Raw genomic sequence first — 25918 nt, 5'->3', positions numbered from 1 at the left:
AATAGTTGTGTAATAATTCTGCACACTAATAGTTGTGTAATAATTGTGCACACTAATAGTTGTGTAATAATTCTGCACAGACATGTATTCCCCTGATAATGTTCACACTCACATTTCTGGGAACATTGGGAGCAGTGTGTGGCTCTGTGGGCTAAGCCTGTGTGCTTGTAATCAGAAGGTCGCAGGTTCAAACCCAGCCTCAGCCTGTGGGTCCTTGAACAAGGCCCTTAACCCCCAGCTCCCTGGGTGCCGCTACGGGTGGCAGCCCTTCGCAGACAACTTCCTCTATGGAAAAAAAAGAGCAAGTTGTGGGAGGTGTAAAGACAATTTCCCTACAGGGACAATAAAAGTGTCGATTATTATTATTATTTCCCTTGCATAACATTCAGGCTTCAGGTTCATTAACATTTTGGACTGACTGATGACACTATATTTGTTTATTATTAAAATTAATCCCAAAAACACAACTCGCCTAATAATTGTGAACACAGTGTATTACATTGTGGGAACCAAATGTCCCCCACGATGAGATAAAAACCTTTTGCCATGTAAGGATATTTTTCACTCCCCACACCCCACAAACATAACCTCAATTTCATAAAAAAAATCTGTGAATAGAATCACAAAACTGGAAATACCTAAAATCTTGTATTTTGTTTGCTTACTTATGGTTAAGGTTGGGGCTGGGTAGACTGTCATTGTTGGGATTAGAGTTTTCACCATAGAAACAAATGGAGAGTCCCCACAAAGACATAATTACAAACCTCTGTGTGCGTGCGCGTGTGCGTGCGTGTTTGTGTGCGCATGTGCGTCTGTGTGTGTGTGTGCATTAGCGTGCATGTGTGCGCCTCTGTGTGTGTGCGTCTGTGTATACCTGGCTACAGAAGATGGATGGATGGACAGATGGAATTTGCAACCTTACTAAAGAGTAGCAGAAGCACTTCTGACACTTGAACCCTGATGATAAGTACAATTATTTATGTAAAAGTGCATCAGTTTTGTACTTAGTGGCATTTGCCAAACATGCTTGTAAAGGTGAATTCTGCCAGAGGTCAGTGCTGTGGGTTGGCGTTTGGCTCAGTGGCTTATATCACTATGCTCCTGTGACTAAGGCCCTTAACCCCAAACGCACCGGTGACTGCCTGCGTCTGCCTTCTCAAAGAAACAATTTTAAATTGTTTGACTGTGGAATTTGAGCTTCGTGGGTCCAAACCTGCTTAGTCACACCGCCTTAAGTTTGCTGCTCAACTCGCCGCTTTCTCAATTGTAAGTCGCTTTGCAAAAAAATATCTCCAAAATAAAAGTAAATGCTCTTTTTTGCAGGAGAAAAAATGATCAACATGTGTTTCAAACGGTACAAAAGTGGGTCTGACCTTCATGCAGTTTCAACAAAACGTGGGTGGGGACAAGGGACGTTGCGATATAATGTGATCATACGATTACGTTTGCAGCAAAATAAAAGGACAGCGATAATGGTTCCCAGCAGCACAAACCAAAGACAATTGGATGAAAGCAGAGTGGAATATGGGAGTATGGTAGACGATCCTTTCATAGCATCCAGATTTCTTAATGTTTGCTAGGCTGAGTTTGTTTATATGGCGAGGAGCCCAGCACCAAGTTACACAAGAAAATAAGCTGGAGGAAAGCAGCAGGCAAAAGCCTGACCCAGACGCAGCCCTGGTGCACGCCGGTTGGCGGCTGGGGAAACTTGCCGCGTATCGCCCCTACGGCGGCTGTTTCAGCTCACGGTAGGAAGCCGCCATCTAGTGGTGCGCTTTGGGAATTGCATGTAGCGCCAAAGTTCCTCGAAATTGTTACAGTATCATGGACCTAAAGACTCATTGAGGTTTCACTCAAAACACAATATTGTGCAGTTTGGGGATTTGCGTTGGTGTTTTTGTGCTCATCATCACAGGTCCTGAGGGCCCATACATGCTGGTGCTGAGCTCTGTTACTGATATTCTTAAGTATTATTTTTAATAATTGTTGCACTTGGACTCGATCTTTTATACAATGTTTTGTCGCTTTTAATCTTTCCAAGCACTTTGCATACCGGGGCGACGCCCAGCACCGTACAGTGTCAATCTGCTTCCTCATTTGTATGTCGTTTTGATAAAAGCTTCTGATAAATAAGTAAAATGTAAGTCAGTATAAATGTATATACAACAGTAACTATGGTAGATTTCTCTCTGGTAGGTCTCTCTGACCTTACTGCACTGGGAGAAAAGCCCAGTGTAACATGGGCTAAAATGTAAATGTGTAGTTTTTTAGATCTTAATCTGAAAATCCGTTCTTCGTTTTCCCAGAAGGTGGCAGCACATGAACACTGCAAAACTGCAAGCTTGGCTTGTCGCTTTGTATACAATAGTGCGCTATCCGTATATTAAAAATACTACATAATTACATACATCAATCAATATCAAGAACAGAAAGATGCCCACACAATATACCAAAATCTTAAAATCCCCCTTGGCAGCATGTTACGCTGTAGTTTGGTTTGTCTAAGCTCCACACTTTCCCAGAATTACCCTGGACTGCTTCCAGTACGGAAGCCCAAAGAATCACACACGAAGCTCACATAACTTGGCAAGAGGCCCCTGAATTACCTGAAGTGGATGGAGTTTTCACCTCGGCCCATGGGGATTCAGAGCAGACACAAATGAGCGTGACCCCATGTGTGATTTACAGTAAAAGGTGACTGAACACAATACACAGCCTCTGTAGTGTCTCCACTGTCCAGCAGGGGGTGCCACATGAAAGCTGCCCAGCAGGAGTAAACAGGTTTCCGGAGATGCTGCATTGCAGTCCCACAGTCCTCTAGTCTTAAGTGCTCAAATTTTGTGGTCCCTCTATACCTTAGTCTCATAGTCCATAGTGCCCAATTCCCCTTTGCCCCACTTCCATGATCCACAAGTCCCTAGTCTCCTTGTTTCTTAGTCCCATGGTCCCTAACACTGTAGCCCCTTTTCCCCTGGTCCCCTATTCCCTTAGTCCCATAGTCTCCTAGTCCTGTGGCCCCTAATACCATAGTCCTTAGTCCCCTAGTTCCTACTCCCTATTCACCTTGTATTAAGCAGGGAGCAGGATTCTGAGGCCATCTGATATGCTTTACAATGAAGCTGTGCTAAAACCAGTATATGCATGAGGGTGTTTGCGCTGCCCTGCACTAGACTGGCTGTTCCTGTAAATCACTTATATGAAAGTGCCTGTGGAACACAGATAAAATCCACATGTCTGAGGTGGCTGGCATCTGGTCTTTCTCATGTGTCAGGCCTGCGATGCAGCATTCAAACACATGGTCTCCTTTTACAGCCAGCAGGTTACGCAAACGTACCGCTCAATCGGGGCCATGTGGACAGCTGTCTGCCATCTCTGATTGGCCGTCGAGTCCACGGACCCCAAAGGTTAAACTGGACACTGGCAAGCGTGTCTGATTCATCAGATTCCCGTCTGCTGGGTTGGGCAGCATCACATTGAGGAAGAACCTCATTGTGTTTTCAGCTACCTGGCATTAGGAGCTGATTACTTCAAGTCATTAGGACTTTTTTCATAGAGATTCTCTAGCTGAACAAGTAGAGTGTTGCATTTATGATGCATTGGTCATGGGTTCAAATCCCCCAAGAATATGCATAAAACATAACCCTTCCCACTGCTGTAAGTCACTTTGGATAAACAAGTCTGGTAAATGCAAAAGTGTTTCTACAAGTGGTACAACAGCATGCCCTACTGGTCAGATTAAAATGCTGTTTGGATATATTCCATTTCATAATGTGGCTTCTGATTATAACGTCAATGTGTAATAGGAATTGATTGGAAACGTATTCACTACTTCTTTTACAAATGTATTTATCTGGACGAATTGGTCCAATTGGTCTCACTTACCTTAGACCCCTGGGAGAAAAGCTTAGTGTCCATGGGGTTAAATGTAAATGGATATTCTATGTGATGAGTAATATAATCTGGGTTAAGGACGACTCAGATGCAGTAGCTCTGGGAAAGACACAGGCTTTATTAAGGGAATACAGCAAACAACACTTGGAAGAATGATGACGGAGCTGAGGAACCATGAGAGCAGGAACATTTATACACAGTAATCAGCGACGGGAGAGAGGTGTAGGAGGCTAACAGACCAGGGTGGAGAACGTCAACGATGGGATACAGCTGGGGAGGGTTAGGAGAGTTACGGAGGGCCATTAGTGACCTCTGCTGGCTCAATTGGGAGGAGACGGGATAGATCACGTAAGTACTAAGATTAGACGCATCCATCTTCCAAACACTTATCACAAGGGTATCCCAGAGCCAATTACAGGAAACGCAGGGCAAAAAGCTGGGGTCCACCATGGATACAATGCCATTTAATCACAAGGAACACTCACAGTTATGGAGTCCGGACAATTTACAGATGCCTGTCAGAGTCGCTGCAGGAAGAAACCCATGTGGGATAAAGAGAGCAAACAAACGCCACACAGACAGCGTAGGAGAAGGATGGAAACATTCAACACTGCAGCTGTAAGGCAGCCCTATTACCCACTGAGCCGCCCCTCACTGGATTATCATGGTTAAAACAGGACATGATGCCCAATACATTCAAAATGCACATGTGGAGGATTTCAGCCACATGGTTTTGAGTAACTTTTACACCCACGTACCATGTGTGAGATGGAGCCGGCCAGTTCCTCTTATGGTCCAATTCTGCTCATGCGTTACTAAGATTATGGTACTTAGGTCCTCCATCCATCAGATCCTCTTCTCACTGTGGTCATGCTCATCCACTCTGGACACTGTATGCTTGGTAAAAGACTCTCATCTCTGTATCCTTGGTAGCAAAACAAAAAGGGGGTTTGCTGAACTAGATGGGCTGAGACTGGAAACAAAGAGGATCGTGAGGGATCACAAATGGGAGGACTAGCAACCGGGAAGGTCACAGGCAGCAGGAAGGTCTAACATCAATGGCCGAGACAAATAGATACTTAAATGCAAAGACTAACAAGGGGCAACAAGCAACACTCATGAGTTTTTTTTTTTTTATTAATTCTGTTGAAGCATGGTTAAAAATCAATGTCTGACTTTTATTAGTTAAATTTCATAGAATTTTTATTTATTATTACTTTTGTCAGATTAAAGTTATTTCTGTGACCATTGTGAGTTTTTCTTTCATTAACTGAAGGGTACCAACAATTTTGTCCACGTGTGTAGCTAATCAATACCTCAGTGACTTTTCAAAACTAGTTTCATGAATTAATTGAGCTGGTGGTGAAATTTAACAAATACATGAAATGGCCGAGGTGAACCTGAGGAGAGGTTTAGGAACCATATTGGTGTTCATCTAGCCATCCAACAAGATATCAGTAACTTTTTGGAGAACATAAGAAATTCCTTTTAGTTTTTTTTGTTTTACTCATAATTTGCACATGTTCTAATATTAAATTTTGTTTTTAATACTGAGAAAATATAAATTCACTACCCAGATAAATAGCTTTAAACATTTCCTATGACTCCCTAAGACTTTTGCACAGTACTGTATATATCTCAGGATTCCTAATGAAACAGGATTTATGTGTTTTTTTTCTGGTAATTGGTAATCACCTACACTACTTCATTGATGATCAGGTGCCTTTCTGTTGTTGTTGTACTAACGTGACTTATTAAAATTTTATGTTATTTATGTTTACTTAGTTAATATATGATTAATTTGATTATATCATTATCTTTACTAAGTTACCTCAGGACCGCTGTAGGTTTTGAGTTAATAAACTGTCTGCCGTCTGCCGCCCCCTGCTGGCCAAAGCGTCGCCGCTGCGATATCAGGCTGCTGCGCTCAGTGAGCAGAGAGCGCGGATTAAGTCTGTTACTCAGTTACGTTCTGGGCAGCGCGGAACCGGGACATTAATGGGATAGAATAGGAAGCCTTTATTGTCAGTGTACAGGTAGCAAATACAATATATAGACAGAAATATAAAATATACATATAGAGGGGAGGGGAAAAGCTCCCCCCACTCATCAGGCTTAGATTTCATTACATTTTATTTTTTTCAGAATCAGAATTCACTCCATTGGTACAACTGCATGTACTATGAATTTGTTTAGGCAGTTTTGGTGCATTTACAGACAACATAGAACATAAGTCAGAGAAAAACAGTCATTCTACATGTCTGTTCAGCTTACAGAACCCAATTATTAACATACGTCACACTTCAGACAGAGTAAAAAGGGTTATACTGGTTATAAAGCAGAGATTTTACCTTTTTGCCACGGAGAAGCAGCGACATGTGAGACTCTGATGAGGTAAAAATGATTCCTCCAGCACACAGTGAGCTATCCCAGCATGCACAGCGACACGGGGGAGTTTGGATAAACCCCAAACCCTGGACAGAGGGGTTCAGTGAATGAGGAGGTGAAGCTGTACAGGAGGGTCAGTCCATCAGAGGAGACTCTGTAGAAGGACAGAGCACCAGCCCCCCAGTCCAGATACACTCCTACTCTGTGGGGACCTGAGGGCTTTATGGGTATGACAGTGTGTTTCTTATTGTGCGGGACAGAGTAACTGTAAGTATCACAGTACAGACACCATGACTTGTTATTGGCTCCAAGCCCACAGTCATAACTCCCTCCTTTCCTCCTGATTCCTTTATAAGTGACTCCTATCCAGGCTCCATCTCCATCCCACTCAGCCTCCCAGTAACAGCGGCCAGTCAGACTCTCTCTGCACAGAACTTGTTCCCAGCTGTCAAATCTCTCTGGATGATCAGGATATGGCTGCTCTGCCCCCCCTGTCACCTTCCTGCCCCCCCCTGACAGAGACACTTCTCTGTTTGCAGTGTTGGGGTCCAGCGTCAGCTGGCAGGAGTCTGTAGGCAGGAGGAAGAGCCATTGATCCCATGACGAAGCCCAGCATCTCCATCATTATCACTGTCACACCTCACACACTCACTCACACAGAACTCGCTCCAATACACACATTTTATTCCCAATATACTCATGTAGCCGCCCGAGTCTGCGGCGCTCCGGCTGCCCCCTGCGCTGTGAGACACGCCGCGCTGAGAGACTCGCTGGGGCCGAACTGCACTTTAGCCTGCGCTCTATTATTCTGTACGATACATAAAATATAAAAAATCAAATATGTGAAATACCTCAGGAAATGTTGGTCGCCCGCGCGACGCCGGCGGGAAGACGCGCCGAAATGACGCGGGTGTTAAACTAATAGGCTTAATTACAGGTAAATAAAATTACAAACAGCATTCATCAAACATATTAACCATAAAATTACACAACAAAGATTACCACTAAAAGTGAGTTTGTCTTTAGGTCACAATATGAACTTTTAATCCACTTTGGACACACACCTCTCTCCAGCAGCGCGCCGACGCGACGCTCCCAACGCGGACGCATCTAGGCTGGTTCTCCGCAAAGCGCAGCACTCGCGTATTACACCGCGTATGCGTACATGGAAACGTTCATATTTCTCTGGTCAAGCTGTGTACTTTGCACATGCGCACGTGTCCTATTTAAGTATTAGTAGTAATTCTGATATTCCCTGCACACGTACCACAGCCGCGAGGTCTGTGTATGTTTCCCTACGTTTTACAAATTCAGAGCGGCAGTTCACGGGGCTGCCAACTTTGATCAACTGGCTGGCGTGAGATTTTCAATTTGGGACAAGTCTGCATACATATGCATACGCATTTAAATGTATGCAACAGTTCTATTACCTTGAAAATTGGCTGTAGGGTTTGCAAACTACCCCAATCCTCATCAAAATCATCTATGTTGGCGTTTAAAGACAAATTTGTAGTGCGGCAGGCGGTCGTCCGCGGAGGAGTAAAATGCATCATAAAAGTCTATACAAACACGTCCGCTTATACGTGCGCGGAGAGGTACCAGTCTGGCCGCCACGTTTTCTGTGTTGATTCCGGCTTCGTCTGCGCACTTACATGAGGATAACAAGACGCATGCGCGACGTGCAGTGCCACCAGAAATTGGCGTGGCAGTATGGTCACGTTTTGTCACGGAACATTGTCTTTACTAACGGTACAGATCGTATTAAAGTAGCATCTGATTTTTTTAAGAATGAGTGTCCAGAAGAGCTGTATATTTTCACAGACAAGAAAAAAATATTCCGAACACTATTGTGTCCTTCTTTGTACAGCGTCTTCAAACTTTAATGGCAGTATAAGTTTCTAAGAAAGCAGTGTCATGCGTACAAGGTACAATGAAATTCTAACCTGAAATTCTTACTTACCTACTTTCATAAGCAGCATTATTTTTCATACAGTTCCATCCATCCATCGATTTTTCTGCCACTTATCTAATATCCATCCATCCATTTTCCAAACCACTTATCCTACTGGGTCACGGTGGGTCCGGAGCCTATCCCAGAAGCAATGGGCACGAGGCAGGGAACAACCCAGGATGGGGGGCCAGCCCATCGCAGGGCACACTCACACACCAGTCACTCACACACCAGTCACTCACTCATGCACACCTACTGAATGGGCAATTTAGTAACTCCAATTAGCCTCAGCATGTCTTTGGACTGGGGGGGAAACCGGAGTACCCAGAGGAAACCCCACGACGACATGGGGAGAACATGCAAACTCCACACACATGTAACCCAGGCGGAGACTCGAACCCGGGTCCCAGCGGTGTGAGGCAACAGTGCTAACCACTGCACCACCATGCCATCCTTAATTTTTAATTAAGAATTAAAAATGAGTATATTGGGTCTTAATTTGGTACTAAACACCTGTTTTGTTTTATAGAGAGTCCACCCCACAGCCTGCCAGACACATTCAGTAAACTGATTATGCTATTAATGATCGTATTGTGCTAATTTTGCTCAGTAAGCAATGTGCAAAATTAACTAATGTGCAAAGCTAATTAATGTCTATCATTATTTGAGATTGTTATGTTTATTACTTATTGCTGCTCACAATGATCTGCCTGATATTTTGACCAAGCAATGGACACAAATAAAATAGTGAGTTTAATATTGATTCTACAACAGCTATTAATAAAAGTGAGTTTGTCTTTAGATCACTATATGAACGTCTTTTAATCCACTTTGGACACACACCTCTCTCCAGCAGCGCGCCAATGCGACGCTCCCAACGTAGATGCATCTAGGCTGGTATATAATGTAGTATATATTATATATAATCTCTCAGGTTATATATAATATATAATCTCTGGGTCTGCCCCCAGGCCTCCTCCTGGTTGGACATGCCTTGAAACACCTCCCCAGGGCGCCGTCCAAGAGGTATCCTAGAACCATCAACTGACTCCTTTCAATGCGGAGAAGCAGCGACTCTACTTTGAGCCCGGATGTCTGAGCTCCTCACCCTCTCTAAGGCTGAGCCCAGACACCCTGCTGAGGAAACTCATTTCTGCTGCTTATACAGTATTCACAATCTCATTTATTCGGTCATCACCCAGAGCTCATAACCATAAGTGAGGGTAGGAACGTAGATCAACTGGTAAATTAAAAGCTTCACCTTCCAGCTCAGTTCCCTCTTTTTCCAAATTGCTGCACCGTGAACAAACCCCCAAGATCAAAGCCAAATTGAACTTTATTGTCATCTGCACCATATATAAGTATAGAGAGAGATGAAATGGCGAAGCTCAGGGCCCACAGTGTAAGCATAAACCTAGTCCAATATAGAGAACAAGACAAGACAATGTGCAAAGGACTTACAGGACAGTGCAACTGAGGAAGAGGAGTAGATTATGCAATATACAGTAATGTGCAATACTGGACAATGTGCAATATTGTTAGAACTATATTAAATATATGATGTATTTCTGCAGTCAGTTAGACCTGAATTCACCATCATGTACGCTGTAACAGCCTGAGTTCACAGTGTAAACAGTGTATGATAATAGTAGTAACAGCAGTAACACATCTAACATTTCTAACAGCTGGAAATAGGAATAGAAGCAGAATAATGGGGCAGACAGAGAATAATGGGGATTCTTATTATTGCCCCCATGTCAGAGTGACAAAGTGTTAAGTGCAGTGCAGCGCTTAAGGGTCAGTCTGTGGCCTTTAGCTGTGGGTTACGGGGGGGTTGAGGCAGTGAGGAGGCAGAGTGAGGGATCCTGGGAGGCAGCATGGTGTTGAGGAGCCTGACAGCCTGGGGGTAAAAACTGCCACGCAGCCTGGCAGCCTGGGGGTAAAAACTGCCACGCAGCCTGGCAGACCCGGCTCTGATGCTGCAGTATCTTCTCTCAGGTGGCTGGAGTGTGAAATGACCATGTGAGGGATGTGATGGGTCCTGCACAATGCTGCAGGCCTTGCGGACACTGCGTTTGCAAAAAGCGGCTTGTAGGGAAGGGAGAGGCATCCCATAATGTTCTCTGCTGTTTTCACTGCTCTCTGCAGGAATTTGTGGTCAGATTTGTTGCAGCTGCCACACCAGATGGTACTGCAGTTAGTCAGAACACTGCCGATGGTGCCTCTATAGAACATGGTGAGGATGGGAGGGGAAGGTTTGCTTATTTCAGCCACCTCAGGAAGTTTAGTCTTTGCTGGGCTTTCTTGAATAAGGAGCTGGTGTTATTTGTCCATGTAAATTCCTCAGTTATGTCCACACCGAGGAACTTGGTTCTCCTTACAATCTCCACAGCAGTACCGTTGATGCTGAGTGGGGTGTGGGCAGGACGTGTCCTTCTGAAGTCCACAATCATCTCTTTTGCCTTGTCAGCGTTGACAGATAGATTGTAGTCTCTGCACCTTGTGGACAGACTTTCCACCTCTTCTCTGTATGCTGATTCATCTTCTCTATTTATCAGTTCCACCACAGTTGTATCATCCACAAACTTGATGATGATGGTGTTGGACGTGTTGCAGCCCATACATACTGACTGGGGCGTCTCTGTCAGGAAATCCAAGATCCAGCTGCAGAGAGTGGTGTTCAAGCTTAACCCCCTCAGTTTTTGAGGGACATGTTGAAGGTAGAGCTGAAGTCTATGAATAACATCCTGACATCTGTGACTCTCTTACCCAGATGTGTCAGGGAAAGGTGACGGGCAGAGGCTACGGTGTCCTCAGTAGACCTGTTGGACCGGTATGCAGATCAGAGAGGGTCTAGAGAAGTGGGAAGATTAGTCTTTATGTATTACTGCCATGACCAGCCTTTCCAAGCACTTCATGATGATTGACATGAGTGCTACTGGGCAGTAGTCATTCAGGCCTGTCACTGATGGCTTCTACAGCACTGGGATGATGAAGGTTAATTTGAAGCATGCTGGGACAGACCACTGGCTTAAAGAGGTGCATTCTGTGAGGACCCCAGCCATGTGGTCAGTGCATTCTCTCAGCACTCAGCCAAGTATGTTGTCAGCTCCTGCTGCCTTGCGTGGGTTGACTCTGGATAGAGTACTTCTCACATCAGCTGTGGTCAGACAAAGTAGCTTCTCACTTGGGGGGGGGGGGGGCGGTGTCGGCTTATTCTGTACAAAACAGTTGTTTAGCTCATCTGGAAGGGAGACATCACCGCCATTGATGTGTAGGATGGGCTCGTAGATTGTGATTGGCTGAATTCCCTGCCATATACGGCGTGTCTTTGGTGCATTTAAAGTGTACATTGATCGTCTGTGCATGTGCCTGATTGGCTATCCTCATAGCTCGGGACAGGTTGTCTGTGGGCGTCCTGAGGGCAGCCTTGTCTTTAGATCTGAAAGCTGCATTTCTGATTCTTAGCTGTGTGAGCACTTCCCTCATCATCCAGGGCCTTTGGTCGGCTCTCGTGGTCATCGATCACAGAGTTTATATACTCCTCCAGGTTGATGGCGTCACCATTTATAGCAGCCTCCTTAAAAATGTCCCAGTCAGTAGATCCAAAGCAGCCTTGGAGAGCTGAGACGGCACCAGCTGGCCACACTCTTACTGACTGGTTTGTTGTGCTTCAGCAGGGATTTATACACAGGAACCATGATCACAGTGACATGGTCTGAGTAGCCGAGGTGGGGGGGGGGGGGGGGGGGGGAAGGGCCTTGTAGGCCTCACAAACGTTTGTGTAAACATTGTCCAGACAGATTCTCCCTCTAGCTGGGATGTTCATATATTGGAAGAATTTGGGGAAAACTGGCTTCAGATTTGCCTGATTGAAATCTCCAGCAATGATGAAAAAAGACTCAGAATTAGACTGTCTGTTCCCAGCGATTTATTATTTTTTAAGCAATTTATTGCTGCACACATCTCAGTTAAACCAACTGGGATGTCACAAAGTTCACGATCACATCAGTTATTCCTGTGATGTTTGAGAAGAAATCAAAAATTTTGGATCAAGACTCCTGACATACAAATTATTAAAGAACTCAGTGCAGAATTTGGCTATTTTCTTGATGTCATCTGCAGCATCTCCATAAATCCTCACCCGCATAATGCAGTTGCTCCTGGCTTGCTGACTTTCCAGCCTAAAGAAATAGGCTGAGTTCTGCTCACCTTGTTCAAGCCATTTTTGCCACAATCTAACAAAGGCTACTTCTGCCTTATGTTTATATATAATCATACAATTTATTCTGTAAGTCACCTCCTACATTATTTTCTGTATCAGTAAGACGATTGACTGGTTTGCAGGTTAAAGCAGTAAATCTCATTTATAATTTTCTTTTCTTCATCTCTTCCGATTCGAGCCAAGTCACTACTAAACCTTCTGACAAATTTTGCTACATCATGTTATTATTGCAATACTTTTTTCTGTATTGGGTCTGTTCCAGTGTAAGTCAGTTAATTATTCTATATTTAAAATAGCTACTTTATTTCTCAAGATTGAACTGTTTAATATCCCGTTTGAAGATATTTTATATCCAGTAGACGATGACAAAGATTGCATGTTCTCCCCATGTCGTCGTGGGGTTTCCTCCGGGTACTCCAGTTTGCCCCCACAGTCCAAAGACATGCTGAGGCTAATTAGAGTTGCTAAATTGCCCATAGGTGTGCATGTGTGAGTGAATGGTGTGTGAGTGTGCCCTGCGATGGGCTGGCCCCCCATCCTGGGTTGTTCCCTGCCTCGTGCCCATCACTTCTGGGATAGGCTCCGGACCCCCCGCGACCCAAGCGGTTTGGAAAATGGATGGATAGATGGATAGACGATGACAATATGGATATATGGATGTCAATGGCTCGGTGGTCAGAAAATGGTGAAGCTATAATGTTTGTTTAAATATTTCCTAATTCATTAGAAATAAGCCAAAAATCAGTCTGTGACTGATTTGAAAAGGTCCAACACATTTGGTTGGAAAATCTCTTGTTTAATCTCTTCCATCATTTTTTCTTTTTTCAGAGCCTGTCATCATGACTATGTATAGTTATTGCCGTCACTGGATGATAAATCCAGACAGTAGTAAATCTGCATATAGTTCACAGTACATGGTAAACAAAACAAGTCGGCTTGCAGCTCTAACCAAAGCGTGTTCTTCAGAGCGCCATCTTGACTCCCTCCTCCTTCTACATTTAATGCCACAACCTCATACTAACAAGTGAGACTGGAAACGAAGGAACCGACCAAGATGGTTTTCTCGCACTGCCCCCTGGTGGACATGACCTTCAATCCTCCAGATAGATGTAAACTACGCACGCAAGTGTAGTCGTGTCGTGTGAAGTCATGGCCCTAAAGCACAGACTTAGGAGATGTTCAGTGTCACAGCCAGATTGGGTAAGACTGCAGGTGCCGTCTTAGGACAATATTAAAGAATCTGAAAAAAGTACAGTCAGCGAATGCACAAAAAGGGCAAACGTGAAGGAAGGACTTCAGGGGGAACAAAGTGCATCAAAGCCCACAGCTACTCTCTCTCTCATCTGACTCCAGTTGTGTGTCACCTACACACTGGGTCAGACAATGTGTTTTATACATTAAACTGATCTTTACTGAATATCAAGCCTTTGGTTGGAAAATCTTTATTAATGACTGATTGTATTATCAGGATAAACCTTGATTTTTATGCGTTAAACTGAAATGGGGTCACATGAAAACTATGCAGCAGCCCTGATCAAACCAGCTACTCCTACCTGCCCTTTATCAGTGAGACTAGAGCACTTAGGGAAGGAGGTGGAGCAGCCGCCTTATTTAATGGGTTTGAATTATTTTTACAAGTCAGGCACTACTTTCTGTCAGAAGGGTAATTATGAATCTGAATGAACAGAAATTACATGTGGAGTTCCTCAAGGGTCCGTTATTGGCAGTGGGCAGTGGTGGCTTAATGGTTGTTGGATTGAATCCCCGACCAGCAAGGCACCGCTGAGGGACCCTAAGCAAAACACTGCTCTCAGGGCGCTGAATTAGCTGCCCCTTGCTATGTCACGATGTCACATATGGGTTAAATGCAGAGGACACATTTCGGTGTTGTACACTGTGTGCTGTGGTGTGTCAACACTGATCACCAATTAGAATTATAATCCTCACTGAGCCTCTTTGTTCAACATCTACATGCTTCCATTTGCTCAGATTACGGAACACTATAAAATCTCTGGAACACTTAAGGCCATGTTGTTAGTAATTAAAAAAAAATCACAACAAATAATAATCCATTGTTATGCATTATAATCATGGCTTTAAATATTTATCAAAAGGCATAACACATTATAGGCATGCTTATTATGCATAATGAATGATGTATGAAGCTCTCTTTAGTGCACTATAAATACCTTCATAATGCATTATAATGATCGGTATAAGCATTAAGGATGCTTTGTATTGCATTATGAAGGTATCTATAGTGCCTTATAGTTGAGTGTGTCATAAAGCATTCATAAAGCGTTATAATGGTGGATATAATGTGTTATGCTTTTTTATAAATATTTATAACTGTGTTTATAATGCTTTATGAGTGCAGTATAATTAAGCAATAACATAATGTATAAGAAGATACTCCGGTATATCATGGCTGTGATTCAGTCAAAGGCACAAGGCTATAGGCCACCACAAAAAAAAAATAGTTCTCATAACATCAGTGCAAGTGGGAGGGGCCATCGTGTCCAAACCATCCGCATATCTGGATAATTCAGTCAATCACCAATATAGTTTTGTCTAATATTTCCGGTGCCAGCAGTAAAACAACTAGCCAGCTTATTATCGGAGTAACTTTGCATTGTAAATGAAAACCATGCCACAGGTCTGATAAATAAAATATTATGGCACTAGAGTGGCGAAGAGATCATGAGGCAGATTGCAAAGTTCAGTTATTGGCATCTTTAATAGTGCGACTGTTAAAAGGACAGTTGGCAGCTTATAAAACTTATTCTGGAACAGAAAAGAATAAATCCAACAAAACGGAATACATATGTGTGATGCCCGGCCCGTCCGCTCCTCGTGTGTGCTACGCCCCCTGATTACCCACGTGTTCTTTCATGATTGTACCCAGCTGTGTCCGATTATTTTCAATCAGTCCTGTGTATTTCAGTCCGTGTCTTACCTGAGTCCTTTGTCTGTCATTGATGTTAGTTGGCGTTTCATGTCTCCTGCTCCCTGTTTATTTATTAAATCCCTGGTTTACCCCGACTTCCGCCTGTCCGCCTGCTTCCTGCCCGTTCGCCTCGCACGATCGCCGTTCCGTCCGGCTTTGAACGTGACAATATGAACCTTTACTGTCACTGTCACCTATGTTCATTTTCTAAACTGGTGGAAACACAGGCAGGTTCTGAAAAGGTATCAAGTGACAACCAGCCAGTATTGTGCATGAACGAGTTAAAAAGAACGCGTTCATTGAACACGTTCATATTTCAGTGAACTTTGAACTGAACGCAACTTATTAGTAAATCAAGAACTTGAACGTGAATTTTATGTGTGATGAACGGCGTAGACGTCGTTCACTGTTGGAATGCAATTAAACATCGGGATTTATTTTCACCTGATGAGTCGAGTGACAAGGTCGGCTCACACATTTAAACAGCATGTTGTGTTGTCACTCAAGCACTAGCGAAGGGCTCCTCCGCTCGAAAAATAAAATGCTCAGCCTGACTTTCGCTCAGTGCTTGTGTGCAGTGCATCTTGGGTAACGTAGTGTAAAGCCAAGGACAGTCGAATCTAATGTCTTTAGCTTCACACTACGTTTCCCATAATGCACACACACACTTCTCAAAGGGCACAGCCTTGGCAACGCATGAGCGCGAAGCGAACTGCTGCAGCAGTAACCATGGCAAGCGCAGAGGAGGAAAGCTCAACCACCAGTGGAGCTGGCACAGAAAACACGGATGATGCTGGCTGTAACTTTGACAATTTACGGGCATTTTACACACTGTTTCACAGAGACTCTGACGGTAAAAACCTAACCTTTCTGTGCAAGCTTTGTCCACCTGCGCTGAAAAAACAAGTTAGAACATCAATGACCTCATTTTCCAATTTGAAAAGACACGTTGAGTTGAAGCATTCGTCCAGCGTGAAAGCATATATGCAAGCCCTTCAAGGTCATAGAGGGAAGGGCAAAACCCCCAGCCAAAGTCCCCAAACGACTCAAGTCACACTGCCTGCTGCCTTCAGGGGTATAATCTCCCAGCAACAGGTAGACAGATTAATAATAGACTACATTGTTGGAGATTTACAGCCACTGAGTAAGGTTGAAAAACCCTCCTTCATAAAACTAGTAACTGGTTTGCAACCAGGCAGACATGTGCCCTCAAGAAGACAGGTGCAGGGACTAATGAATAAGGAATTCATTGAGGTTATCAGTAATTTAAAAGCTGAACTTGCTGAGCTTGACTTTGTATGCACAACAGCTGACTGCTGGTCAGCTGTCAACAAAGGATTCATGGGCATCACAATTCATTGGCTTGATAAAAATGATGTGTCACTCAGGAGATCAGCAGCCCTTGCATGTCGTCGTGTCAGAGGGTCACACACATATGATGTCCTGGCTAAAGTGCTGACGGATGTGTACAAGGAATTTAAAATTCAAAACAAAATTGTGTGCACAGTGACTGACAATGCTTCCAATTTCGTCAAAGCATTCAGCTGTTTTGGAGACAGTGTTGTTATTAGAGCAGCTGATGAGGTGACTGAAGGCAGTGACACAGGATCTACCCCTGCTGAGAGCTCCGATGATGAGGACGATGGTCTTGAGCCTGCACCTCTGTCAGAGTTAGAGGATCCCTGCCTCCCACCTCATAGAAGGTGCATGGCCCATACTTTAAATCTTGTTGCCACAGATGCAAAGAATGTAACGGATAGGCTGTACAACAAATTAGCGAGGCCTGTATTTTCCAAGGCATCTGCTCTGTGGAATAGGGTGAAAAGGAGTGCGAAAGCCTCAGATTTTGTTGAGTAAAAGCTAAAGATTGGCTTTGTCACTCCGAAAGACACACGTTGGAATTCTATGTTCCTCTCAATGCAGCGCCTGGCTCACATAGCCACCTTGACTCCCCAGACCAGCAATCTAACAGTGCCATTGGATGCCACTCCTGAGTATGACAGACTCCTTCTGCACACCATCTGTGATGAGTTTGGGCTTCGTCGATTCACTCCAGAGGAAATAGTGATGGGTCCCTTGGCATGTGCTCTGAACATCCTTCAGGGGGAAAAAAACACATTCCTCGGCTACCTGGCTCCTACCATTGTGCAATTGAAAAATGATTTGGATGGTCTGTTGGATGAGAGTTCAAAGCCTACAGCTACACCAGGTCTGACGGCATGCCTCCCCCTCATCCAAACCTTTATTTTAACCCCCTGATGACCTTGAGGGGAAAAAGAGTGCTTCATCCTTTTTTAAGTTCAAGCAAAGCCCATCAGCTGTCAATAAGTCTGAGGTGGACATCTATCTGGACGCCCCAACCACTGACGAGTTTACTGAATACATGCTGCTGCCCAAACTGAAGAAGCTCTTCATCAAATATAACACAGCAATCCCATCAAGTGCTCCAGTGGAGAGACTCTTCAATACTGGTGGCCAGATATTTAGGCCCAGGAGAAACCGATTGGGAGATGCCAACTTTGAAAAGCAACTGCTGTTAAACGTGAACAAAAAACAGTTTGGACTGAAGCCGTAGGCATGGTCTGTGGAGTGTTCATTACTTACTACAACAATGGCTTCTGTATGTGAAAGTTTTTATTTTTAATAGTTCAGTGAGATGGTGCCACACACCTTCAAGAAGCGTGAGAGTTTTTTTTTTTTTTAAATAAAACTAAAGAGATATTTTGCTGAATAATAAATATTCTGTTCTGTCTAGTTTTCATTTGAGATGGATATGATGCCGATATGTGTTTACAGTACTTTTCTTTTCCTTCCCTTGTCTAGTATTGGGGCAAGAGATAAATAAACCATAAATAAGAATCATATTTTGTGTCCTTTGTCTATACATGTCCATATATGCAAGAATGTAGGTAGGTTATAGATGTATGTTAAAACAAAATAAATTTTGATTTAGATTATATATTGCACCTAAAAATAAAATGAACTGAACTTTGAACTAGTTCAAAAATTTAAATTGTGAGCTATGAATGTGAACAGTTCACTTTGAGCATGTATGAACTGAACTTTGAACTAGATCATGAAAAGTGTGAACTTGCACAACACTGCTCCATTCTGAGAGCACAGTGATATCCACAAGCATCACAAACCAGCCAATCACAGGTTGGAGAATTTAGCCAGCTGGTCCTGTGTGTATATTAAATGTTTAATGTACATGACAATAAAACGTCATGCTTTTTAAAGCCATTTAAGGCGTTGTTTGTCAATTAAACCATTTTTAATGCTATGTAAGACCAAATTGGTTTAATTACTTCTAATCCTAATAATGTCCCACGGAAACCCAGTCTTAGAGCTGTCCAGAAAAAAAATATTTTGATGATATTTCAAGGAAATTACTTTGTAACGGTGCTTAATAGGAGGTGTGATGTCCTGGAGGCAAACCTCAAGTGCTTCTGTTCTTTCTACAAGAAACCACAAACATTTCAGGTATGTAGCAATTTGAAACATTGTTCAAAATTAAGTTCAGTTCACTCCACATAAGCAATAGCTTCCATTATTTCCATTCCACATTTAATATTTCGGAATTAGGTTAAATGACTGATATTTTAAACTATATTTGTCAAACACTGCGCCCACTAACAGGTGAATAATATTGATTACCTGGTAATAGTGGCACCTGGTAGTGGGTGGGACCTATTAGGCAGCAAATAAACAATGTGTAGGATATACTGGGATGCAGAAAAGTGGACAAGCCTAAAGATTTGAGTTGACAAGGGCCAAGTTGTGATGGCTTGATGATTCGGTCACAGCATCTCCAAAACTGTAGGGAAATACATGAACGGGTGACGGAGGCTCATTACATGGCAGATAGTACAGCAAACCTTCAGAGGTCTAGAGGTGTTGGGGAAAGTGCCCGGCGTTTCCACCCCAACTCCACATTTATGAGACACACACAGGTTACAGTTTTACTTGCAAGGGTACCCACACTCTCTGCAATGCAAACTACAGCAGAATGTGTTACAAAGGGTGGTTCCCCTTGGCTTCTTTATTTATAGTCAATGGGGGGCGCAAGAGAGGGAAGTGAGATTCTTATCTAAGTAGGCAGCTGTTAACCACCTACTTAGAGTACAATAGCTAAGAGTATGTGGCTAGAAGATAAGAAATAACGTATACATATATATTTACACTCATTGCTGATCATACAGAAATGATTAACAACTGTTTCTTCAACCTAACAGTCCCTCCTGTTTATCATGACAGTATGATTAGAAGCATCAACATTGTACAAGTTGCAAAAGCACTTTAGGTACAACCTTCATTTAGACCACATTGTCATTATCCTGGAAAACATTTAATTCCGTTTCTTCAGGTCCGAGCCCTGCACGGGTGCTTTAAGTGTGTGGTGGGAGTGGTTTGAACTCTCCATCCCAAAGGAAACCGCCACACATTGTGTTTCTTATCATAGCTCCAACAGGAGCCAGATACGGGTTGGTAGTCATTATAACTGTGCATAGAATCTCGTAAGAACATCTCTACATCTCTCCACTGCATCTGGGGTGGTTTTGAAAGAGATACGTGTGGTGTTCTCTCTCTAAATACAGCCTGTTGCTTGTTAGATAAAATGACTGAGGCTGCTGAAAACCCAGTGGTGGGGTTAACATACATATGTTGTAAGGTAATACAAGTGTCTTGGAGGGCATGAAACGTTTTGTCATAGACATAATCTGGTCCAAGGGTGTCTTTGTACCACATAGTGACGTGTAAGGCATCGTCAGGCATGAACTGGGCCTGTCTAGGGGAATGCTTTTCTCTAGTTTTCTGCAATAATTCTCGTGTCTGTGCAGTTCCCCCTAGGTCCAGAGACCAGTAATATTGTGGGGTTGTGGTTCCTTGCACTACATAAGCTTCCTCATTTACGATTGCTTTCATGCCAGTGGCTGTGGCAACCACGCTAATGCCCATTTGTACCATAAGGTCTCGGCCTAACAAGTTAACAGGACAAGAAGGGCTTATTAACACCTGTGCTTGACATTCAAGTCCAGTTTCCTTATCTTTTACTGCAACGGGGTTTGTTAACTGATGTCTGTCTGTCTGACCTCCTGCCGTTTTTATATTTATGACTGATGAAGAATATGTGACTCCGGGAGGACTGGAGGTTAGGACAGTCCTACATGCTCCAGTGTCACACAGACATTCATATACTTTGCCGTTTATGACTAATTTCCGACTTGGCAAGGTTTCCCACTGCCTTTCTGCTAATAACTGACACACTGCTTGTAAATCTATTTCCTTATCTAAAAGGTCTTGTAAAGTGACCTCCGTTTCCTTTCTTAAAATCACCTCTGTTTTGCCTCGGATGGTGTCGGTAACAGGGGCCTCCGAGGGGGGTCATTGATCATTGTTTTCAGTGGAGTTTGGGTTATATGTTTGTTTCCCTACTCTACAATTCCTAGCTAAGTGTCCAGGTTTCCTGCATGTCCAGCAAATGTTATCTTGCTGAGACGAATTCCTGTAATTGTTTCTGAAAACACCTCTCCCCCTTCCTCGGCCTCTTGACCTTCCTCTGAACCCTCCCCTCCTCGGAGGATTCATTTGCACTAGCGCTACTACTTCTGAGGCGCTGAATACTGTGTCTGTCTTTTCCTGTTTCTGCGCTCTCTGCACATGTTGGGCATATTCTAGTGCTTGTTGGACTGAACCAGTATTCTGATGTACCCAATGTTTGTCGAGATGTTTTCGCAATTCGGGCTTTAGGCCTGCGACAAAAGCTCGTTTTAGCTGTTGTTGGTACACTCCTACTGCCTCTTCATCAAATGGGATCCCTGAGTTTCCTCTAAATACAACTCTCATTCTATCCATAAAATCCTCAGGTTCCTCTCCATCTTTTTGTTTACATTGCGCTATTCGTCCATAGTCTGCGCGTCTTACAAAGGCTGTCTCTACCCTGTTTCGCAAGTCTCGTAATGCTTGTATGAGTTCCTGCGAGTCATGTGCTAAGACTTCATCATTATTACCATGTCCTGTGAAGTCTCCCGCTACACGTCCCCATTTATGGGTAAACAACTGTCTGAGACATCGATACATTTCCCTGCCGTTCAAATGAAAACTACTTTGTAATTCTAGGATGGCAGTCCAAAACTCGGGTACCCCTTCTTCAACCGGGGGTATTCCTTTTAAAGCCGCTGTTCTATCCTCAGCGGTCCAGGGTCTATATACTAACATAGTTTCGGGTCCTGCATTATTTGGGCCTCGATTTGGATTTGCCACTTCTACGAGTGGACACACCAAATCATTCTCCCAGTCTTCCTGTTCTGTGTCATTTTTTTGGATGCCAGCGTACTTTACTTGTCTCCAGATCCTTTAACGGATACAGAGAAGGGTTAGACCCTCGGGTCATCATTTGAGATGATTCCCCTCCTCCTATTTGTCGTCTATTTACAGCTGGAACTGGTGCAGGTGCAATCATTGGAATTTGTGGGGGCAGTAAAGGAACTGGAGCGGCGGAAGATTTTGTTGCCGTCTCCTCATCTAGTGTGATTAAAGTCGCCTGTAATTTTTTCTCCTTATTTCCCTTTTTTTGCTGTCTTTTATTATCTCTTAATTTACTCTGTTCTAACCATGCATCAGAAAAAACATATTCTTTTTTTCTGTCTTTACCTTCTTTCTTATTGGTAGTCTGTAACATCTACAGTTTTAAGTTTCCCTGTAATTTTAATATATCTGGAGTGTGGAGTTTTCCTTCAAACCCATGTTTTTTCCTCCATCTCTGACTACTTATTTGTCCTGATCCTGGCTTATATCCTTCCATAAACTTCTCATCTCCCTCTAGTTCCATTTGTTTACTTTGATTCTTCCCCATTGTTACCTTTTAATGGATACACTACAAAAAATAAAAAATCCTAAAAGCAAGTCCCTGGCATGAGACCTCAGGAGGACACCAACACGGCCTTCTACTGCTCACTATTAGAGCAGCGGTGTTAGTTTTCAGGGATGAAACCCGTCCTTGATCCTTCAGTCACCAGTATGTTGTTGCTTTTAGGGTGGATCGTGTAGGTTAGTCTAAAACCTGTAAGGACACATCCACATAGAACACTGTATATATTTCCAACAACGCCTACTTTCTCTCCCGGTTAATTTCGGCTAACCTCAACCACATGCATGTCTTGGCCACCTACTTATTTAGGTGCCGTATCTCTCACTTGGCCACCTACTCACTTAGGTGCCATATCTCTCAGCTGTATAGTGTGCTCTCTGATCCGTCACCGAGGTCCTTCAGACATCACCAGACGTCGAGCGCAGTTCTAACCACCGGCCTGATGACGAATTCACATCACAGGTCTTTCTTGCACCCGACTTCGAGTGGCTGTCGACAGACTTCGGTGTCGCTTCTCTCGGCGTACTGGAGACGTCTTCGGGGTTCCTCGGATCCGGCTCGAAGGACCAAATTCTATGTTGGGGAAAGCGCCCGGCGTTTCCACCCCAACTCCACATTTATGAGACACACACAGGTTACAGTTTTACTTGCAAGGGTACCCACACTCTCTGCAATGCAAACTACAGCAGAATGTGTTACAAAGGGTGGTTCCCCTTGGCTTCTTTATTTATAGTCAATGGGGGGCGCAAGAGAGGGAAGTGAGATTCTTATCTAAGTAGGCAGCTGTTAACCACCTACTTAGAGTACAATAGCTAAGAGTATGTGCTTAGAAGATAAGAAATAACGTATACATATATATTTACAATCATTGCTGATCATACAGAAATGATTAACAACTGTTTCTTCAACCTAACAAGTATAAACGACTCACATATTTTAATTAATTACTTACATTCAGTGCTGTGTGTGGTTGTGCATTGACTTTAATAGGAAGGAGTGTCTGCAGGTTTCCTGCCACACACAGGTACCAGCCCGTGTCCTTCCTCTCCAGTCGCCTCATTGTGACGCTGAGCACTTTATTAACTCTTTCATCACTGAGCTCCACAGGCCTCCCATCCAAACTCCCAGAATTCTCTACACAGGAGCCCTTGCCCATCCTACACCACATCATGTCAATGTAAATGTCAGTATAGTGACACTGAATACTGACAGTGTCTCCTTTCATAGGCGTCACCTCCTGTTTGTCCACAAGCTGCCCTGGAGATCCTGAAGACACAAATCAGAAACAAAGGAAGCACTAACGTTTGCATAACAATAAGATATTCTCACTATGATTATGAACCAGCAACAAGATGTTTATATCGTCTTTCCGTACATTTTATGCATATCTATAGCTGAGCTATGACATTTGTCATATTACTTATCATACTTAACACGGGGGCAGCATGGTGGCGCAGTGGTTTGCCCTGCTGCCTTACAGCAAGAAGGTCCTGTGTTCAATCCCAAGTCCTTTCTGCGTGGAGTTTGCACGCTCTCCCTCTGTTTGTCTGAGTTTTCACCAGGCGCTGTAGTTTCCTCCCACGGTCCAAAAGCATTCAAGAGGGGTTGAATGGTGAGTCTAAATTGGTCCTGTAGTTGTGTGTGCACCCTGTGGTGTGTTGGTGATTCCCCAGGGTTGGTTCCCACTTGTGCCCAGTGTTCTTGGGATAGGTTCCAGTCCCCAGGCAACCCCAGTTGGAATTAAGTGGCTTCAGAAAATGGATGGATGGATACTTAACCCCCTGTAGAAGCCCATGTAAACTGATATGGTTACTTTTTCCACGCTACATTTATCATATTGGGAAAAATTTAAATGCATAGCAGCGGCCCTTCTACCTCCAACGAGCTAAAAGGTGTGGCACAAGTCCCCTTATCCTCAGGACACTTTATAACTGTGTCATCAAGAGCATCCTAACTGGATGCGTCGCCGGCTGGTATGATAGCCACACCACCTACCCCAGCAAAGCTCTGCAAGTAACAGCACGGTGTGGGGAATATCATTATGAGATGAGCTTCCTGTCAGGGTCAGCTCCTGTTGTCCCAGTCTTGCATCCATAGCTTCTGGCTTTGACCTTGAATAGGATAAGTGCTACAGCCAATGGATGGATATTCCATACTTACATGCACTTCACACATTAATGTCAAATGAGAGTATAATTTTCTTTACATACACTGTTAAGTATTAACATGGTCTATATGAGTAATTATGTAACTAATATTAAATAAATTTAAAGAATATATACCATGCAGTGTTGGCCTCCCATCTGCAGGGTAGGCCACACGAATCCCAGCCATAGTCTGTGCCTATGTGTATAGACTTTGCGTGTCCTGAATATGTCACATTAGACATGGATTGATATCAAGCTTGATTAACATCATCATGATTAAAGCTAAATCAATAACGTAAAACATTCCCATTTAAATATTCAATTGCTTGGAAAAAGGCCTATTTACCAATTAAACCCGTAGCAATAGCACATAAATCCATTAAATACACAGATTAAGATTAATTTGGTCTCAGATGTTAGAAAACCTCATGAATAATACACTGACATTAGGTCTATATATTTGTGTGTTTTTTTCCCATTAGCCTAGCCTACTTTTTGTCTCTGGGGAAAAGGATACGAATGAACTCGCATGTCCGCTAAACATGACTTTATACACAAACACGGAATGTAGTGTCCAGTGTTCAAACTCATTGATTTCAGGTCATTTTCACCTGTTGAAATGATTGAAGACAACAAAAAGATCATTTAAAGCATAAATGCATTTATTTTCTAATTAGATGTCAGCAAAACATTAAACATTTGTATGTAGTAATTGCAAGAAAACAAAAAGAAAACAAAATGTACCATTTTAAGTTTCTGGTACTGTGACATAACACTGATATCAGCGCATTTAACAACAATTTTACACATGACAGGCTAAACTATTCCTTCTAAGCTAGGTATCCTAAACTCAGTACGTCCAAACAAAAGCAAAAACAGAAATACTGTCACAGGTCCAGGGCGGATTGAGAGCGACAGCGTGTCATGGAGCAAGCAGAAACAGAGAGTGGACGACTCACTCAGGGATTCAAAGGAGGAAAGGGGAAAAACACTAGAGACACTAATAAAAACAAAAGCAGACCACGAGGGGTCAAAAACAAGACAAGGAACAACAGTAATCAAATAAGAAATCGGTCGGTGGGTCACAAGCTTTTTTTTTTTTTTCCCTCCACCACCCCCCCTCTGCGGAGGACCACTTTATTGTGCCCGAGATGTTATTTCAGGTGGAGTCTAGGACCCAACCTGACACGTGTGTATAGACAAACAGGCACACACATATACAAGCATACGTTCCCACCCTCATGCAGACATAAACAAATATTTACACATTCACCCAACATTTAGACACACAGAAATGAACGCTGTACACATACTCTCACTCCCCATGTATACTCTATGTGGACCCCTATTTTTCTTCTGGCGAGGAGACCAGAAGATCACCCCGGACCCCGCAGTAGCCGAGAAGCCCACCAGCCCAGACCCCGACCAGCTGTTCCTCTCAGCCCCAAATGGCGAACAGGGAACGGGGGTGTGAAAAGACCCCATGCCCCCCTTCGCC

General features: G+C 43.4%; 2 protein-coding genes across 2 annotated transcripts in view; one reads left to right on the top strand and one right to left on the bottom strand.

Annotated features, from left to right (window-relative positions):
• The window catches only part of LOC125722478 (protein NLRC3-like), a 208014-nt gene that overhangs the window by 172071 nt on the left and 10025 nt on the right, over positions 1-25918 (top strand). The window lies entirely within an intron of this gene.
• LOC125722515 (stonustoxin subunit beta-like) lies at positions 6156-7600 on the bottom strand. Its single transcript, XM_048998707.1, has 2 exons — positions 6959-7600; positions 6156-6848 (listed from the first exon to the last, which is right to left on the bottom strand). Exons 1-2 carry the CDS (start codon positions 6978-6980, stop codon positions 6316-6318), a joined length of 555 nt encoding a protein of 184 aa, XP_048854664.1. The 5' UTR covers positions 6981-7600; the 3' UTR covers positions 6156-6315.

The sequence above is a fragment of the Brienomyrus brachyistius genome, unplaced genomic scaffold (assembly GCF_023856365.1).
Source record: "Brienomyrus brachyistius isolate T26 unplaced genomic scaffold, BBRACH_0.4 scaffold39, whole genome shotgun sequence".
In the NCBI taxonomy this organism is placed as follows: domain Eukaryota; kingdom Metazoa; phylum Chordata; class Actinopteri; order Osteoglossiformes; family Mormyridae; genus Brienomyrus; species Brienomyrus brachyistius.
This window is presented reverse-complemented; position numbering and strand designations above follow the sequence as displayed.